Raw genomic sequence first — 20,653 nt, forward strand, 5'->3', positions numbered from 1 at the left:
AAAGCTTACAGCCTTATATTTAAAAGCACTATGGAAGTAGTGGATTCTGAATTGTCAAAAAAAAAAAGTCCTCTTCAAGAATCACTTCATTGTTTCTCCCATCTTATAGCAGATTACACAAAACTACCATACAAAAAATTACCTGAAATCTGTTCTTTAACTTGTCCTTCACTTAAAAACTGGTACAAGAACCAGTTTGAATCAATTTGAAATTTGGACCCCTGTGACACAAACTTTGTCCCCTGATTGTAAAACAACCAGGAGCCATCTGTGATGAAGACGTCAGATTAGTTGCTGAATTCCTATTGGTTCGACGCGTGTGGCGTCATCAAGAAAACAGTCAATGCGGAAGTAGAGAACTCGAACACACTGCGGTGAATATTTCACTGAGAGAGGACGTTAAAGCTTCTATAACGCTGCATTTATTTATTTATTTTTAATTTGCAGTGTAGTTAGTGTATCTGGAAAATGTAGTTGCCAGCAGGGAAATTTATAATAGCTCCAAACCGGATTTTCAGTGTTTAAAGAGAGTAAAGTTTCGCAGTAACGTCGCGACTGTGATGGCTAATAATAATTTACAGGTGAGTCTCTTGTTAGGATATCAAGAGATAAATTGTGAACTCTTAATCAAATCAGTGTGAAAGACTTTTCGATTCATTAAACATAATTTACTCTACTTAAGGTTTCGGTGGGATTGCATTTCACGTAAAATTAGCAGGAAGTTTGTGTTTGAAAAAAAAATCACCATAATGTCTAAACTTCAGTCTCAATTCAGTGATGATAAACATGTGAGTTATAGAGTAACAGCTACAGCATGTTTCATGGGATGTTTTGGCACCAAACATTTTACATGAACAAACCTTAACTCGAGTTATTTTATGTCTTCTGGTATGCAACACTGTCCAACTCGTCAAACCAGTCCTGTTACAGGTTTTTTTTTTAAGGCATATTCTACCTACAAGTCGTAGTTTAACATAATTCCAACATGACCCTGCAGTCCCACTTGGTCTATTGTAGGCATTAGGGGTGTAAACTTCAGGCTTTCACAAGATAAAATACAATTTGATTCATAAGGCAACAGTATACCTGTCAACTTTGAGGTTTGAAAAAAAGGGATATTTCCCAGATTTTTAACTCAAAATAAGGGAAAATTTCGGAAAGTCACACCCTTCACCAAAAGTGGGTGTGTAGTTGAATGGGGGGCAATTTTCTATCTAGTATTTGTGATTTCCTGTACTCTGGTGCATGTTGGTGATAGCCAAGACCCAAACTCAATATGCTTATGGTTTATAGAGTGCATTTGTGAATAAACTATACATTTATTTTTATTTGCTTTCAGTGGTACCAGTTATTTCCCAAATTAAGGGCTAAAATACGTATCTTATGCTAAAATAAGAAAGGTCATTATATAACCAGTCAATAAATTTAAATTCCATTGCAATTTATTATGGTTTTACCATAGTCATGGCCTCGGAACACTAGATAGATAGAGTAATAAAGAGTAATGTAAAATATTAAACCAAGAGTGATTTAAAATGGGTAAGTTTCAGATAGAAAATAAAATGGACAATGAGTGGATAAAACAGTTAATACACCAATTAGTTTACACTAGGCTATTTATGAGGTCTTAGCCAGGACATACTTAATGTAAACGTGTAGCTTACCTTTGATTATTTGGGAGGCTTTCGTTTTCCCCATGGAAAATTTCTTTGCGAGGGAAGAGTCTGGGAACATTCCAGCCACGCACTTGTTGAAATCATCAAAGAAAGAGAGGCTAATGTTTTTCTTAGCTATTAGCATCGCCATCTTCACCTCAGACCTAATCAGTGTTGCCAGATACTGCTGACGTTTTCCAGCCCAAAATATGTTCAAAACCCGCCAAAATGCACTTGAAACCGCCCAACTTGGGCGGGAAACCGCCCAATCTGGCAACATTGGACCTAATCACTTGTTCAGCCTCGCCTCCGGACGGAGTTCTGTAATTACTGATGCCTGAGAGGGCGGGGACGTGAATTCATGGCCCGACTTCCTGCTGTAAACTCCTGTCAGAGGCGCGTCATGAATTCTGGACCTACCGACTTTTTTATATTGTGAAAATACGGGACTTTTATATAATGTCAAAATACAGGATATTTTCGGGAAAATAAAAAAACGGGAAGACAGCGGGAAATAAGTCAAAATAAGGGATTTCCTGGGAAAAACGGGAGGGTTGACAGGTATGGGCAACAGTGAGATGTTTGACGATACCGCTGCGTCTGCAACCATTCGAGTTGATTGTAGAATAAACTTATAGTCTGTAATTATCTATTTATAATCTATAGTAATCAAATTATGATTGTTGCTTAGATTCGTTTTAGTTGTTGCCTCTTGTTATATATCAATCCAGATTGTTCAGTTATTATGACTGGGGTGGGACCAGGACCAGTGTGACTTTGACAACAAGCACACACCCCTTTATGTCAGGCTCCGACTATATAAATTCAGCCCAATTTTAAAGCGATTTTGTTGTGGTTGACAAATTTCCAGCATTGGACCTAAATATGAACTTCAGGAACGACGAACAGGCCTTGTAGTGCGACATAATCAAAGAACAGTGATGTGGCATCTGGGACATCCCATGACACACTGATGATAAGTCGAGCATATCAAAATATTTTGTATTTTCTCGCCTTGTTTGACAACTCCTACGACATGTTCCGTGATGTTCCGTGACGTTCCTTCTGTAGTCCTGACTGAGAGTTTCTTGACTGACAACTTCCACAACATCTCGCAACGATGCGAGTTTGGATTGATTGGTTGGGATCAAACTTGTAGTGTTGCCAGTCTTCCAACCAAGACACGGCAAGGATTTATAGCACTGTGATTGCTTAATCTGACATGGTGACCATCATGAAAGACAAAAATATTGTGTAGTCAGATCACAGCATTAAATAATTATTATAGCTATAGCCTGATTGTACTTTTTTGCCACTGTGACAGAAAAGCACATTTTCTAGCCAGACTCCCTAACTAAGTCACAAGGAAGTAGGACAAGGCACAATTAACACTAGAAAAATAACAAGTGAGACACAGAGAGTAGTCAAGAAGAAATAAAAGTAAAACTAATGATTTTAAACTACCATGTGTATCCCATCATACTACTTTAGTTGTGTAATTCTAACACAGTTGTGTAATTTTATTCAAAATATTGCATTTGTACAAACTTGTGCTTAATGTTATTTAGCTAGATCAGAGAATGCTTCATGGCCATGGCTTGTCACTTGGTGTTTTTTTTTTTTCTTCCTCTCTCTTCACTGACTATAGTTAAATCAATACTCAGCACGAACTTCCTCAAAAAGAACTGAAGTGTTTCCTTTTTTGTGCAATAGAAAGCCATTGACTTGGCCACCAAAGCTTCAGAGGAGGACAAGGCCAAAAACTACAAGGAGGCTTTGCGTCTCTATGAGCAGTCTATTCAATACTTTCTACATGTGGTGAAGTGTAAGTGAAATACTGTGTAAATTAAGCTTATTAACATCAGCTTGACTGTGTTTACTTAATGATCTTGATGTCTACACTCAAGTTACTTTAATTTTCTAATACAAATTGCCACATCAGCATCATAATTTTTTGAGGGGAACACAGACTAGAGTATTTCCTCCCTATTTTTTCCCTACTCAACCTGAATTAGCTCTGATTATCAAATCTCACAAAGATTTTATACAAGTCTAAATACAGTTGTCTCTCCTGGTCATAACTGATGTCTTTTAATACATTATATCATAACCCATGTGATTTATGACTGCTAGAGTTGTTGTTTTTGAGAGAATTATGTTAGGTGATTTATTTATTTATTGCATAAAATAACTGGAAACAACTAGAAACATAAAGCTGGTTGTCAAGGTATTTTAAGCTGATTTGCATATTCTGTGTGCCACAGCAATCAGATTTCTAAACAAATGAAGATGTATGTGATTTTTTTTTTTTTTTTTTTTTTAAATCTTATCAGGATTTGATCCACATACAAGAAGCAGGAAACGGCCAGGTGTAAACCAGGTCCTAGATTACAAACTGATTATTCACTTGAATGGAGTCCTTTTGTCATCTGGGGAATGTTACAGTTGAGAGGAATTGCTGAATTGTGCTCTGTCCTGCAGATGAGGCTCAGGGTGAAAAAGCGAAGCAAAGCATCAGGGCGAAATGTGCAGACTATCTGGACAGAGCTGAGCAGTTGAAGGCATATCTGAAAAAGGCAGAAAAGCAGCCACCTGCCAAGCCTGTCAAAGTGAACAGTGACAAAGGGTCAGTCTTACTGCATGATACAGCTGATGAATTCACCGCCAGTAGGATCAGTAGGCGCTTTATTAACCAAAATGTCTTTTGACAGGAATGACAGTGATGACGGTGATAATTCAGAGAAGAAGAAATTGCAGAATCAACTTCAAGGTATGTGAGACTGTTTATTAGATGCTTTTAACATCTCGTTGTGGCTAGTTTTGTTTCAATCAGAGGCTTTAAACAAACACAAATTCCTGATTTTGTAATGTTCCTCAGTTTTATTATGAAATGTCTGTGTTGCATTAATAAAGAATGTGCCATGTCTGTAGATATTAGGTAGTGTAACATTTTGCAGGTGCCATTGTTATGGAGAAGCCAAACATTAAGTGGACTGATGTTGCTGGCTTAGAAGCAGCCAAAGAGGCGCTGAAAGAAGCAGTCATTCTACCCATTAAATTTCCCCACCTTTTCACAGGTACAAACCAGACACGTAGTACGATTCTGTAAGAATTTGTAAGAGTCTGCTCCTTTTTTTTTTAAGAACATATAAATGACCATACAGAACACCTTTCTTTTATTTAGTAATGGTGCTCAGATAAAGCGATTTATCACAACAACAAAGTCCATGTATTATTTTAATCATAATAACTAATATATAACACAATAACAAATAACCCTGATTAAACATTTGCATACCTTTTTGTATTTTGGGGCTATTAATATTCACTCAAATATATTGAGATCGCTGTAAAGGTTAAGAATTTGCACCTATGACTTGTTCGATTGTAATCAGTGCATGCGCATGGATAGTCACTGTGTTTTAGTTATTAAGGAAACCAGTCTATGCCTGCACAGAATTTGCTGGATGCTAAAATATGCAGAAAAGCAAAATAACTCCGTGATCTGCAAGAAAAAGTAATTCAACACTATAAATGAGGAAAAGGTTATAAAAATGTATTCAAAGTTTTGATGATGCCAATCAGCACTATTCAATCTCTGAAAAGAGATTGAATAGTGGAAAGCCAGTGTTTCTGTGGCTACCAAGCCGATATCAGGTAGGCCAAGAAAGATTTCTTACACACCTGCCAAGAAAATTCTACAAGATGCGCAAAAAAACAACAACCAAACTCCCAAGCAACTTCTACTCAAATACATGCTTATCTGAAACAAAGTGGTGGATGTTTCTGACTGTCCACAAGGAGATATTTTGAACAAAAATGGGCAGTGTGGCAGAGTTGCCGGGGGGGAGTCATTTCTACGCTGCCGCTATAAAACAGACCACTTGCAATGTCAAACAGCATTTAGAGAAACCTCAAGAACTCTGGAATAAAGGAATTTAGGACAATGAGACTGTATGTTCACAACCATAAACACTATGTTTGAAGGTAGTCAACAAGGCCTATAAAGAGAATTGCACTGCCCCGGTCATGAAGCATTGTGTTGGAACCCTGCTGTTTTGGGAGGTGTATGAGCTAGAGTGGCACAATAAATCTGGTCAGAATTAATGGTAAGATGAATGGATCACATTTATCAGAAAATCTTTGATGAAAATTGGTATGCATAAACCCAGAAGCTGTGTCTGGGGCACACATGGACTTTCCAATGTGACAGCAGTCCAAAGCAGAAATGTATATAATGCGTAGAAATGTTTGTGATGATGAACAGCTTCATTTGCGCACTATTGCTAATGTAAAAGAATGTGTTTATCACTTTTTTTTTTTTTTTTTTTAAAAGGGTGAACATCTTACAAATTCTTCGTGGGATGTGTAAACTTATGAGCAGAACTGTACATGTATTGACCTGGTAGGAGCTTTGCTTTAATCCAGAATGAATTACGAGTGAGAATCCAGTTCAGACATGAATCTGAGCAGTTGAAGCTTAAGGGCTTTGTTGAAGGGGGACACAGTGGATCTCTGGCAGTGCTGGGATTTGAGCATTTAATTTGTGGTTATTAACACAAGCCTTTACTCAGGGAGTTTCCTTATGCTCATTTTACATTTCACTTGTTGAAATTTAACTTTTATTTGAAGTTAAATAAACTCATGAGAGATTCACTAAATTCGAGATATTAAACTTGAGAGATACTCTGGTTTTAACTGTTTGGCTGCATACAGTTAGAGATTTCTAACTATAGAAGTATAATGTGAAGGAATGTTCTCTTTTGCATTGTCAGTAAGACACGCTGATCTCCATACTGATCAAAATAATTGTCCTAAAGACTTTCCCGTGTCAAAAACAACAACAAAAAAAACCCTTAAGCTGCAAAGTAGTAAGGTTACAGTTTACCTCTGACTGGTACAAAGTACTGACACTTGAGACTCCTTCCATTAAATGCAAATTACAAAATGAATAGTTTTGGCTCTAAAATCTGATTGTCTCAGCCATGTTCAAAGCCATTGCAAGATCCTTAATATATGCACATGTGACCACAGTAATTCTGTTCTAATGCACCTGGTTTTAAACCAATAAAATCGTTACACTTAAGCTATCATATTCTTTTTATGGCTGTTTTATAAAAGCAATAAGCCATGTGAGGGCGTGCTTTACAATTATTTTATCATGGCAAAGGGAGTTTTAGGTTTGTGCTTTGTGTTGTGCCTAAGAACTCCCTTATCTGTGATAAAATCACTGCAACACACACCGTCTCAAGGCTTATTGCTTTAATAAACGTGTCTTTACAGAAAATGTCACCACATTGGTGATTACACACTCATTTGAATCTGTTTATGTGGAGGATAAGCTACTGTTATTTGCAATTGAACAACACCATCTGACCAATCAGAATCGAGGACTTAACTGTGCTGTGGTATAATAGCTGTTTTTCCAGCCGAAGCACCTGATCAAGTAACAACAGTGATGTAAATATCAATAGAATTTCTGTCAAAATTAACAATGACAGTGGTAAGCAGCAGTCCTGGTATATTAAACAAGAACAATTTTAAAACAAACTTTTGAGGTCATTTATCGGTAGTCAGGGGGAAGCAAGATCCATTTTAGTATTTTAAGTGTTTGAGCCTTTGTTTAGCCACTTTTACTCATGCCTCAGATCCCTTGTGTTTATTTGTACTCGCTTATATTTTGAGCTGATATTGCAACCCTGCAATCTCTCACTTTCAGGAAAGAGAACTCCATGGAGAGGGATCTTGCTTTTTGGCCCTCCAGGTACAGGGAAATCCTACCTGGCTAAAGCAGTGGCCACTGAGGCCAACAACTCAACCTTCTTCTCCATCTCCTCTTCTGATCTGGTGTCCAAATGGCTGGGAGAGAGTGAGAAGTAAGTCCTGGTGCTGCATTTGATCAAGGCAGTATATTTGAATAGCATGGTCATGGCCCAGACACTACAGCCTGAGTATTATGTACAGTTGTTTTTCCACCATGTACGAGCTTCAGAGTTAAAGGGGAACTGAAGTCATTTTTAGACTTGCTTTATTTTTTAATTAATGTGTTATTCAATTACGTTTTCAGTTTTATTAACCTTGTATTGTGACTCGTATTGGCATATTATATTACACTTATCAGCTTTTTCGGTTTTTAACCATGTTGAATGTAGTTCATATGGTCCACGGCAGGCATCACTTATCCTTGCGATCTTCATGAGACTTGTGCGAGACTTCAAATGTGAAGTGTCAGCGCTGCCACTTTGAAAACTGTTTACACAGCGTCCAGATCGCCATATAATTCCAGTTTAGATTAATTTCGAGATTTGCCAGCTTCATCAGTGATGCAGATTATTCCATACGACTTCGAACCAACGTGGTGTAGAGAAGAGTTGGAAAGACGACAGGATAAGGACTAGTCCATCGTGCTGGTACTTGCGTCATTACTGTCGCACAGTTAAAACGTGCCAGATCAGGTGGCTGGTGGGTTTTCAAAATAATAAATACATGCATACTGTGGCAGCGGGGGCGTGGCCAAGCAGCAGTCTGTGAATGGAGGGCGGGGTCAGGGAAGGTAAGTGGCTAAGTCATTACACCTGGTGTCAATTTGTGTGTGTGTGTGTGTGTGTGTGTGTGTGTGTGTGTGTGTGTAAGTAAGTTCACTCGGGCCTCCAGCACAGGGTCCATCTTCTTTATTTTCTGAGCATCATACCGAATCTGTGTGAACTCTTTCAGACCGAATGATCCTCCAACCACAAGCAGCTCATACTCTTCCTGCAGGATGTTTGTGTGTGGGTGTGGAGTTTTGCACGCAGGTCAAGAACGTACTGGATTTCATTTTTACTCAGTGAAGGTCCCTCCTCCTAATTTTCCCGCAGCACATCCAGAATGCCACGCGGCTTACGCCCATATAATAATTCAAAGGGAGAAAACCCTGTGGAGGCTTGTGGGACCTCTCGTACTGCGAATAACAGGGGCTCGAGCCACTTATCCCAATTACGCGCGTCTTCACTTACGAATTTCCGGATTATGTTTTTGAGTGTCTGGTTAAATCGCTCTACTAATCCATCCGTTTGTGGGTGATCGACACTGGTGCGGATAGACTTAATCCCCAGTAACCCATACAGCTCGCGCAATGTGTGTGACATAAACGAGGTGCCTTGGTCTGTCAGGATTTCTTTCGGAATCCCAACCCGGGAGATAAAGCGGAAGAGTGCCTCTGCAATACTGCGTGCTGAGATATTGCGGAGAGGCACTGCTTCCAGATATCGCGTTGCATAGTCCACTAGAACTAAAATAAAGCGATATCCCCGTGCTGACCGATCTAATGGCCCGACGAGATCCATCCCAATTCGCTCAAACGGGGTCTCGATTAGAGGAAGAGGGCGCAATGGCGCTTTTGGAGTGGCCGCAGGATTGACTAATTGGCATTCACGGCACGCCGCACACCACCGACAGACATCCCTGCGAATCCCTGGCCAATAGAACCAGGCCATTATTCGGCTAGTGTTTGTCTTGCCCCAAGTGTCCAGCCATGGGATTAAAGTGAGCCGCATGAAATAAGAGTTCCCTATGGCTCTTTAGGATTAACAACTGGGTTACTTGTTCCTTAGTTTGAGTGTCCTGCGTCACTCGGTACAATCTATCTCTAATAATGGCAAAATAGGGGAAGGTTGGTGCCGCGCTCGGCTGAAGAGTTTGACCATCGATTACTCTCACTTGGTCAAACGCATGCCACAGAGTCTCATCCCGCGACTGCTCCAACGGGAAATCCCCAAGGGACTCCCCAAGAGAGAGGGAGGAGGAGCGGGCTGCTCCTCACTCTGATGCGGTATCGATGTGGACAGCTCTGTGACAGCTTCTCCAGCCAATGCCACACCGGGATCTTCCCATGACCTACTAAGGCAGGACCCACTACGTGTTAAATACTCCATTAATTCTTTAAATCCCGGCCAATCAGTTCCCAAAATCAATGAGTGGGTAAGACGAGGACTAACCGCCGCCTTTATGCATTTGGTCTCAGAATAGAATATGGACAGACACTAGCGGGTAATGGTGAACATCCCCGTGCACACACAACATCTTCACCGCTTGTGCTCCCCCCAGTGCCTCACCTTGCACCAGGCGTTGGTGAATTGAGGTCTGATTACAACCGGAATCCACCAAAGCGTGATATGTATCCCCTTGAATACTCACCGGTATGCGATACGTTCCGGCCCGATCGGGGGCGGTTTCTGGCGCATCAGGGATCCGGATGACGGCACCCACCTCCCTTGCGGAGCTCTGACTCTGGAGATGCTCCGATTCCCTGCCGCGCCAGCACACCGGCCCAGGCTTTCCCTCTGCACTGGTGTTATGGGTGTCACTCACCTGAGGGGGAGACAACACAGACGCAGAAGAGGGAGATGGGAGGACACCACGGGTGCGACGGGCCGGCTGGGGAGGAGCCAGCCGCCACCTTTGTGGCAGGGGAACGGGGTGGAGAGGGGGGCAAGAGACAGGAGAAAGCAAGAGAGAGAGGGAAGAGAAGCAAGGGGAGACGCCTCGTCTGCCTGCCGTCAGAGCTGCCTCCAGATGGTCCACCGCCAGCTCGATGGCTCGTTCCAGCGACGCCGGGCAGTGACACTGGACCCATTCCGCTGTTCCTTCCGGAAGTTGAGGGATAAACTGCTCCAGTGCCACCAGATCGATGATCTACTCAGCGTCGCGGTCTTCCGCCCTCAGCCACCGCCGGCAGGCGTCCCGGTGTTGCTGGCTGACCTCCTCCAGTGTCAGCGTCCGGAAGCGCTGACGGTGTTGCTCCGGGGAGCGGCCGAACCGCTGCAGGATGGCTTTCTTTAGGCTCGCATAGATCAGCCGGCTGTCAGCAGGGAGCTGCTGCGCTGCGAGCTGCGCCTCGCCAGTCAGGAGCGGGAGGAGGCGCGCCGCGCGCTGCTCCAGCGGCCACCCCCATGCCTCGACTGCTTGCTCAAAGAGAGCGAGGAACGCTTCCGGATCATCCTGCGGTCCCATCTTCGTGAGGGTGGTGGCAGCGGTAGCCGATGGCCCGGCTGGCATGAGCAGGTGCCGGAACGGCTGGCGATCTTCCTGCTGGGCCAGCATCAAGGCTTCGAAGCGCTGCTGCTCCTCCTTCCGGAGGGTGATCAGCGCTTGATGCTGGTTCTGCTGGGTGGTAGCGAGGGCAAGGATGAGCTCTTCGAACGGGGAGGACTCCATGGGGTGGTTCTCTTCTGTGTCCCGGGTTTCGGCACCACTGTAGTAATCCCTGATGTGGGTGGGGCACAGAAGCACGGCAGGCGAGAGTTAGTGTTCACACAGACGCTTTATTTTGCTGTTTTCCTTAGCTTTTCAGCTTTTTCTCAGTCACACATGCAACACACACGTGTTCTGGTCAGGGGGCGAGATTCTTCTCTGCTCTCCCCCTCCCTTTATACTCCATCCCTGCAACAAACAAACACACACACACACACACACACACACACACACACTAATTGACACCAGGTGTAATGACTTAGCCACTTACCTTCCCCAACCCCGCCCTCCATTCACAGACTGCTGCTTGGCCACGCCCCCGCTGCCACACACACATATTTTTGTGATAAATACATATTATACTAAAGTTTCGGACAGCACTACAAAATGGTGTCCCCACTATATAGTGGCCTATATAGTGAGTAAGGAGCGATTTCAGACACAGGGAAAACTTCCGGCTTGATTACGTCAGCATTCGAAGGAGGGCGCATGTGCCTTTTGACAACGTTGGCAGATGTTGGTCACTTTGATTTCCGCTGTACGTTTTACTTCCGTCCTACAATGTCTCGCAGAGGTCTCAGCGAATCTCATTTATGGCCATCGCTTTGACATATGGACTGATATATATTACATAGCATATTTCAAACACTCATAACTTGCTATAGCAGTGACAAAATAGCTGTCAGAAATGCGTTCCTACATTTTATAAAATCTCATCTCATTATCTGTAGCCGCTTTATCCTGTTCTCCAGGGTCGCAGGCAAGCTGGAGCCTATCCCAGCTGACTACGGGCGAAAGGCGGGGTACACCCTGGACAAGTCGCCAGGTCATCACAGGGCTGACACATAGACACAGACAACCATTCACACTCACATTCACACCTACGGTCAATTTAGAGTCACCAGTTAACCTAACCTGCATGTCTTTGGACTGTGGGGGAAACCGGAGCACCTGGAGGAAACCCACACGGACACGGGGAGAACATGCAAACACCGCACAGAAAGGCCCTTGCCGGCCACGGGGCTCGAACCCAGACCTTCTTGCTGTGAGGCGACAGCGCTAACCACTACATTACCGTGCCGCCCAGAAATAGAATTTTCGTAATAAAACATTTTGCCTTCAGTTCTCCTTTAAGAATAAACAAGCTGAAATCCAGCTAGAGTGGTGTATATACTGTATGTACATACCGGTATACAACACCACTCCTAATGCGGTTAAGTTAACATGGGGCGGCCTTAGGTTGAGGTGCCTTTGAGCGAGGCACCTAACCCCCAACTGCTCCCCGGGCACTGTAGCATGGCTGCCCACTGCTCTGGGTATGTGTGTGCGCATGTGTGTTCACTGCTTCAGATGGGTTAAATGCAGAGAGGAATTTCACAAGTGTACATCTGATGAACAAAGTTGTTGTTCTTCTTAATAATATCTGTTTCCTCCTCTTCCAGACTGGTAAAGAACCTTTTTAGCTTGGCTAGGGAAAACAAACCTTCTATCATCTTCATTGATGAGATCGACTCTCTGTGTGGCTCAAGGAGTGATAACGAGAGTGAAGCAGCTCGCCGAATAAAGACAGAGTTCCTGGTTCAGATGCAAGGCGAGTAGAGGGGTGGAGATAGGGCTGGTGTTCAGTGATTGAGAATATTATATGGCTAATCGTGTGTGTTTGTTTGTTTTTTCTGTAACTGTAGGTGTTGGAAATAATAATGAGGGAATTCTGGTGCTTGGAGCAACCAATATACCTTGGACTTTAGATTCTGCCATCAGAAGAAGGCAAGGGATCATTACATTTAAACAGATATACTCATTTGTGGCTTTGGATCATCAGTTCTGACATCACATTTCAAGTTGACCAGGAACAAACTTACAGTGGTGCTTGAAAGTTTGTGAACCCTTTAGAATTTTCTATATTTCTGCATAAATATGACCTAAAACATCATCAGATTTTCACACAAGTCCTAAAAGTAGATAAAGAGAACCCAGTTAAACAAATGATACAAAAATATTATACTTGGTAATTTTATTTACTGAGGAAAATGAGCCAATATTACATATCTGTGAGTGGCAAAAGTATGTGAACCTCTAGGATTAGCAGTTAATTTGAAGGTGAAATTAGAGTCAGGTGTTTGTCATCCCACTGATTTGAAATCAGGTGTGAGTGGGCACCCTGTTTTATTTAAAGAACAGGGAGCTATCAAAGTCTGATCTTACACTTCCACAAACGTGTTGTGATCATGGCACGAACAAAGGAGATTTCTGAGGACCTCAGAAAAAGCGTTGTTGATGCTCATCAGGCTGGAAAAGGTTACGAAACCATTTTTAAAGAGTTTGGACTCCACCAGTCCACAGTCAGACAGATTGTGTACAAATGGAGGAAATTTAAGACCATTGATACCCTCCCCAGGAGTGGTCGGCCAACAAAGATCACTCCAAGAGCAAAGCGTGTAATAGTCGGCGAGGTCACAAAGACCCCAGGGTAACTTCTAAGCAACTGAAGGCCTCTCTCACATTAGTTAATGTTCTTGAGTCCACCATCAGGGGAATACTGAACAACAATGGTGTGCATGGCAGGGTTGCAAGGAGAAAGCCACTGCTCTCCAAAAAGAACATTGCTGCTCGCCTGCAGTTTGCTAAAGATCACTTGGACAAGCCAGAAGGCTGTTGGAAAAGTGTTTTGTGGACGGATGAGACCGAAATAGAACTTTTTGGTTTAAATGAGAAGCGTTATGTTTGGAGAAAGGAAAACACTGCATTTCAGCATAAGAACCTTATCCCATCTGTGAAACATGGTGGTGGTGGTGGTGGTAGTATCATGGTTTGGGCCTGTTTTGCTGCATCTGGGCCAGGACGGCTTGCCATCATAGATGGAACAATGAATTCTGAATTATACCAGTGAAATCTAAAGGAAAATGTCAGGACATCTGTCCATGAACTGAATCTCAAGAGAAGGTGGGTCATGCAGCAAGACAACGACCCTAAGCACACAAGTCGTTCTACCAAAGAATGGTTAAAGAAGAATAAAGTTAATGTTTTGGAATGGCCAAGTCAAAGTCCTGACCTTAATCCAATTGAAATGTTGTGGAAGGACCTGAAGCGAGCAGTTCATGTGAGGAAACCCACCAACATCCCAGAGTTGAAGCTGTTCTGTACGGAGGAATGGGCTAAAATTCCTCCAAGCCGGTGTGCAGGACTGATCAACAGTTACCGGAAACATTTAGTTGCAGTTATTGCTGCACAAGGGGGTCACACCAGATACTGAAAGCAAAGGTTCACATACTTTTGCCACTCACAGATATGTAATATTGGATCATTTTCCTCAATAAATAAATGACCAAGTATCACATTTTTGTCTCATTTGTTTAACTAGGTTCTTTTTTTTTTATCTACTTTAGGACTTGTGTGAAAATCTGATGTTGTTTTAGGTCATATTTATGCAGAAATATAGAAAATTCTAAAGGGTTCACAAACTTTCAAGCACCACTGTATTTGTATAGCACTTATAACTATAGACAGCTCAACAGAAATCCAGATGTATGGTAGGTTTAAATCCTTAATGAACAAGCCAGAGGAGACAGTGGCAAGAAAGAAACTCATTGAGGCAACTTGAAGAAACTGTTCAGAGGAACCAGACTTGTCCTCTTCTGGATGACATCAGACAGTGGGATTATAAATCATTACAGTATACAGGTGTAAAGGCAGACAGTACTGTGTTGAAAGGGTGTTCAATGTGAGCAGATTGTGAATAAGAGTTGAAAACAGGACAGTCTTTGCATACAAACTGTTATTGGAAAGTGCACGTATTTAGGGTGCTCATGTGGGTCCATCCACAACAGCAAGGTGATCCAGGAATTGCCAGGCAGACGTAGAGCATCTTTAATGTAGATAAACTTTACTGGATAATATAATGTCACTGCATGTGGATGTCTGTACTGATGGCTTTGTGCATCACTCCTGTGTTGTATGTCTCAGGTTTGAGAAGCGTATTTACATCCCACTTCCTGAGCAACATGCACGATCATTCATGTTCAAGCTCAACCTCGGTACAACCCCCAACAGCCTCACTGATGATGACTTCATCACGCTGGGACAGAAGACTGCACACTATTCAGGTGCCGACATCAGCATCATCGTCAGGGACGCTCTCATGCAGCCCATTCGTAAAGTACAATCGGCCACTCACTTCAAAAAGGTGAGCAAGGACATGCCTGATGAAGTTCAGAGAAGACTGAAGTTGTGTTTCTGTATTTTGGAGCCTGATCAGTCTTTGTTTTTAAAAAAAATGCATTAATGATTAGAAATTGGATTAAACAAATTATTAACATGCTAATTGTCCAGAGCCTAGTTTCACAAGAACAATCCATTTAACCAGATATTTGCATCTCTGAGGAAATAATTATTTGCTCATGTTTTCCTTCTACAGTAGCATTATGAGAATAATAAATCTTTATTGTGCACAGCAAAGTAGACACTGCTAGCAATCTTGCAGTGTACCATTGAGTTAGATAGTGTCTATCTGTACTGGACACTACTCTGTGCACCTTTTGATTATGATGGAGCTAAAACACGAGCGAAACAGTCACCGCTGGTAGTGTCTTATGTGTGTGGTTCTATTACCTGATCTGTGTTTTATGTTATCTAACTTCTGTATTTTGTTCTCCAGCTTATCAGTGGGGGGAAAATATGGATAGTATTAGCTCACTTGCAAAAATGCACAGTTCGCAAGAATACATAACTCACTTTCACCCAATGTAACGGAGTCTGAGATACAAAAATGCAGAGAAGCACACAAATACCTCAAACACAAGCTGGTTAAAATGAGTTTTTTCCAATTTAACATCTGGGTAATGACACAAACTGACCATCAACAAGAAAAAGATCTTCACTCCTGAATGCCTTATAGTATTATATTGACTGTCATTCGGACTCCTGTTTGCTTTGTTTACGCACGCACGCACGCACGCGCTCTTGCTCGCTCGCTCGCTCGCTCGCTCGCTCGCTCGCTCTGATTTGCCACCTGTCACTTTGGAGTTGGACTTCTTTCGTGCCTTGGGGTGTGCTCTACGTTTGCTTCAGTTTCATGCAATTTGAACTGACATATAACATGACCTGTGGCCGGCACGGTGGTGTAGTGGTTAGCGCTGTCACCTCACAGCAAGAAGGTCCTGGGTTCGAGCCCCGGGGCCGGCGAGGGCCTTTCTGTGCGGAGTTTGCATGTTCTCCCCGTGTCTGCGTGGGTTTCCTCCGGGTGCTCCGGTTTCCCCCACAGTCCAAAGACATGCAGGTTAGGTTAACTGGTGACTCTAAATTGACTGTAGGTGTGAATGTGAGTGTGAATGGTTGTCTGTGTCTATGTGTCAGCCCTGTGATGACCTGGCGACTTGTCCAGGGTGTACCCCGCCTTTCGCCCGTAGTCAGCTGGGATAGGCTCCAGCTTGCCTGCGACCCTGTAGAAGGATAAAGCGGCTAGAGATAATGAGATGAGATGAGATATAACATGACCTGTGTGCAAATGTCTGAATTATGTTCATCTGCTTGTAGATTTCTGTAGTGTGTGTGTGCATTTTTTATATATATATATATTTATTTATTTATAATTTTTATTTATTTATTTATTTATTTATTTTTTTTTAATGCACAGGTCCGTGGAAAAACTTGGAAGAACCAGGATGAAATAGTGGATGACCTATTGACCCCTTGCTCTCCAAGTGACCCAAATGCAATAAAGATGACATGGGTAGATGTGGAAGCTGATAAACTGCTGGAGCCCATCGTCAGCATGGTGAGGATAAAATGCAAAATTGGAATATAAAAAAAATGTTGAATATAATTAAAAATACTATATCTCAGTGCAAACCTGAGCATCAGTGCATGGGTATATATTAACTAATAGCTCTAGCTTATATTTCCTATATTCAGGGAAAATTTAAAAAGAAAATTGTTGATTTATAGCAACATGCGGTGACAGGAAGTTGGTTTACTGAGTGAGGCGATTAGTGTTTACCATAGTTTTTCATACGAATGAGAAGTGATATGAAAACAGCCACTAGGAGCAATGATGTCTAATGTGTAGGAGCGAGAGATAGCTGGACTTAAGACATTTGATTTTTATTTCTCTGCCACTAAGTGGTGGAGGCATGATGTTTTCAAAATGTCCGTCTGTCTGTCCCTCCATACACCTGTACAGCCATCTGAGATTGTTGGCACGAGAGCTCAATAATGAGTGGTTGAATGTTTGTAGGCTTTATATGGAATTGATCCAGGGTATTGATGTTTTGTATATGGAACAGGATCAGTTGTAAATCAACCCTATTTACTGTAAATAAAGCTAGCCCACATGATGTGATGTTGACCCCTAGTTTGGGAACCCCTGAATTAAATGATTTAAGATGAAGTGCTAAATTGCTTTAAATTGACTTAAGAGGGTCATACATAGCTTTTATAGTGTTACAGCAAAATATTAGTACCATATTTGTTTTTTTCCTCATTTTTGGTTAGTATATTCTTAAAAAGTAGATTTCCATGTTTTAAGAGCTTAAATTGTCATAAATGCACGTCAATACATTTTGCAACCATTAAAGCATCAAGTTATTAATAGCATGTTTTTATTTATTTATTTTTTATTTTTTTAAATATCCTACTTGTCCACAGAACTAACATTCCTTTTAGTAAAAATGAAAGTTCATTTACTACATCAATTTTTCTTCTCTTTTCTTTAGCTTTCAAGCGTCTATAAAAACAGCTCTGATTTTCTTGTTGTACGGTCAATTGTACAACAGCTCTTTCCCATTTTAGATCTGGGGTTTTTTTGTGGGGTTTTTGTTTTTGTTTTTTTTTGTCAGGTACCTTGCCTATGTCTACAGTCGTTTGTTTGTTTGTTTGTTTGTTTGTTTGTTTGTTTGTTTGTTTGTTTGTTTGTTTTATTAGGATCCCCATTAGCTGCGGCAAAACTGCAGCTATTTTTCCTGGGGTCCGACACATAGTATACAATACATTACAACCAGAAAATTAAAAACAGACTAATAAAGGTACCATAATAGAAAAATAAAAAGAAATGAAACTAACAAAATTATACCATAAAATGTACTTTTAATTACTGATAATTAATTCAAAACAATGCATATCCAGACATTCTACAACTAGTATTAAAGTATTTCTATTTATTACTTACTAGTTACTATTCCTTGCTGTATGATTTTATTCTATATTTTAGCCTTCTATATTTATTTAATAATTCAATTAATAATTCAAATGTCACGTCATTCTGACTATTTTACATTATTGTGTTCTCTGCTGTCTAAACAATTTGATAATAATGATCGCGATAATTTTATTTATTTATTTTTAATTTCATTGATTCAAATCATCATAAATTTCTATTGTGATTTATCATTGCATAATATATTGTTGGGTGGGTGTTTTTTTTTTTGTGTGTGTGTGATCTCCAGGAGGACATGCTCAGGTCACTGGAAAAAACCAAGCCCACTGTGAATGACGAAGACCTAAAGAAGTTAGTGAAGTTTACTGAGGACTTTGGCCAAGAAGGCTAGCTACACAGCAAAAACTTTTAAAAATGATTTTTACATTCCATTTTATCTTTCTACTCAGAGTTTATTATAAATACTTTTGTAATAATGGCCACTCTTTGTGGAATATAAGCTACATAATGTAGCCTGTTGAACTGTCTGCCTACCTGATATGGTGTTAAGAGGGAACTAAGTTCACTTATTTATTGTATGTGGAGGTTACTGGTGGGAAAATTAAGCTGTTATTTTTTTTTCTCTCTCTCAGCACTAACTGCATCTACTGTACATGTACAGGACATGCACTTGGTTGCCAGTTTATTAAGTACACCTACTTTACGTTAACTCATCAGACATTTTATCAGGTACACTGACCAAATGGGTCTCTTTGTCATAGAGGTGCACATTGGGACTGGGATCCTGTGGACCAAATAGAAATGCCAGAGGAGCAGGAAATTTTTTCAGTTTTGTGAAATTTCTTCTTTGTCTGAAAAACCACTTCATGCCAGCATAACTTTTTTTTTTTTTTGCAACATGATTTAAAAAAAAATCACTTGTTTACATTACTTGTTTTTTAGTTTGTGACCTTTTGGTCCCAAAGCTGCCTCTTGAACCTTTAGGCCATGGCTTCCTACTGTAGACTGTTCTGTGTGAAGAGCTGCACAGGGCAGCAGTAAGAGAGGCAATAGTCCAAATTTGGACAAAACGGATCACCATATTTTGCCATTCAATAGATAAATATGTGAACAGTGGCTATAAAAACTACAGTTATGTTACATGGCAGTTTACTTTTTGCTCGCTTTTGTTGGTGCTGGCCCCCCGAGTATTTTAGGGCAAGATGCACATACTACGGTGGCCATTTACGTTGATGGATGGGGTAGAGGAAGCTGGCAAATGGTAGGTTTTTAATTACTGTCTGTAGCCCATCTGTTGCTGTGCACAGAGTGACCTGTATTTCATATGTTTTAAATTTAAATGTTCACTGTGTGTAGCTCCATGGAAGGTGTTCTTAATAATTTGACAACCAAGTGTGTGTTCATATGTTCGTCCTGGTATCTTATGTTAATTATTGCAGCTTTCAAAATGCTTTTTAAATTATTGTGACTTAATGGATGTTGCTGACATGTATGTTTAATTGTGTGCAATACCAACATAGTGTATGGGCTCATGGATGCTCATAGACCCATATGGTGTTTGGGTTGGGTTTTTTTGGGGGGTCTGTGCAGTCGTTCCACACAAGCATTGCATGCTAAAAATTTTCAGCACTGCTTTACACCTTGTGTCTGAATCACTTTATGCCTCTCGGTTACATTTATACTCCTGTGCCTGACTGATGCATCTATCAGACTTTTTTTTTTTTTTTTTTAAATCCTGAGTCTGTAAAGACCCATTCCCTCTTACCACCAGTAACTCAACTAACTCCATTAACCACTATTTGTACTTAAAAGGATAATTGCATATAATCGCCTGCCAGTATACAACTCTTTTTCAGTTCATTGCACTGTAACAGCTGATTTGCAATACAGTACCTCCTATAATCGACTGCACATTCATACATATTGCAGTTTATAATGTATATTCAGCTCAACAAGCACATCCAAATCAGCTCTATTTAGTTTCTTATTCTGTACATATTGAAAATAGGCTTTATTGTACGTATACCTATTTGCATAATATTTCCTGTGCATAATAGAAAATTAAAAAAAAATATATATGTAGTAATTATTAACACAATCAATAAATATCTACACAATGTTATGTCCTATCCAAAGTACACTTCTCATAACTCACTGTAGTAAAATACAGAATCAAGTACTATAATGGACTCATAATGGATAATGGTGAAATATGTAATAAATTTAGTTACCATGGTAACCATATTCAACTCATGGTAGTGTCTTCTTACCTGTAAATGAGTTATGTTGTGTATACAAATATTGCTTTAAATCAATCAACATACAGACATCTTCTTAACTCTAACACTGACTATACAGTTCGCTGTTTTGAGCAGCAAAGTAGATATCAATAGCTGGTTAGTTTATTCTAACAAAAGACAAACATCGAGGCATCTGGGTTCCCCACCTTGTAGCCCAAGGTGGAAAATGACAATTTTGAGCTCCAACATCCTGCTTCTGAGAAGCCAAATACAGTAGTTGACCCAGTGTGGCGTCATTTAGAATTTACCATAATTTTTACAACTTTTACATTATTTTCTCTAAATTTCCATTGCACTCAGTTCTACCTAGTGTGTTA

General features: G+C 40.9%; 1 protein-coding gene across 1 annotated transcript; it reads left to right on the forward strand.

Annotated features, from left to right (window-relative positions):
• The first annotated feature begins 344 nt into the window (after positions 1–344).
• LOC132899450 (vacuolar protein sorting-associated protein 4B-like) lies at positions 345–20,285 on the forward strand. Its single transcript, XM_060941327.1, has 11 exons — positions 345–581; positions 3,369–3,480; positions 4,137–4,281; positions 4,367–4,425; positions 4,613–4,732; positions 7,375–7,531; positions 12,329–12,477; positions 12,572–12,653; positions 14,850–15,069; positions 16,519–16,659; positions 18,326–20,285. The coding sequence occupies exons 1-11, from the start codon at positions 561–563 to the stop codon at positions 18,425–18,427; spliced, it is 1,308 nt and encodes a 435-aa protein (XP_060797310.1). The 5' UTR covers positions 345–560; the 3' UTR covers positions 18,428–20,285.
• Positions 20,286–20,653: the final 368 nt, after the last annotated feature.

The sequence above is a fragment of the Neoarius graeffei genome, chromosome 15, assembly GCF_027579695.1.
Source record: "Neoarius graeffei isolate fNeoGra1 chromosome 15, fNeoGra1.pri, whole genome shotgun sequence".
NCBI classification, from domain to species: Eukaryota; Metazoa; Chordata; class Actinopteri; order Siluriformes; family Ariidae; genus Neoarius; species Neoarius graeffei.

Excerpts from the sequence above, each read along its gene's own strand:
- LOC132899450 (XM_060941327.1), top strand. The coding sequence starts at position 561 with ATGGCTAATAATAATTTACAG. Across the intron at positions 4,733-7,374 it reads ATTTCCCCACCTTTTCACAG|GAAAGAGAACTCCATGGAGA; the intron begins GTACAAACCAGA and ends TCTCACTTTCAG. Across the intron at positions 16,660-18,325 it reads TGGAGCCCATCGTCAGCATG|GAGGACATGCTCAGGTCACT; the intron begins GTGAGGATAAAA and ends TGTGATCTCCAG.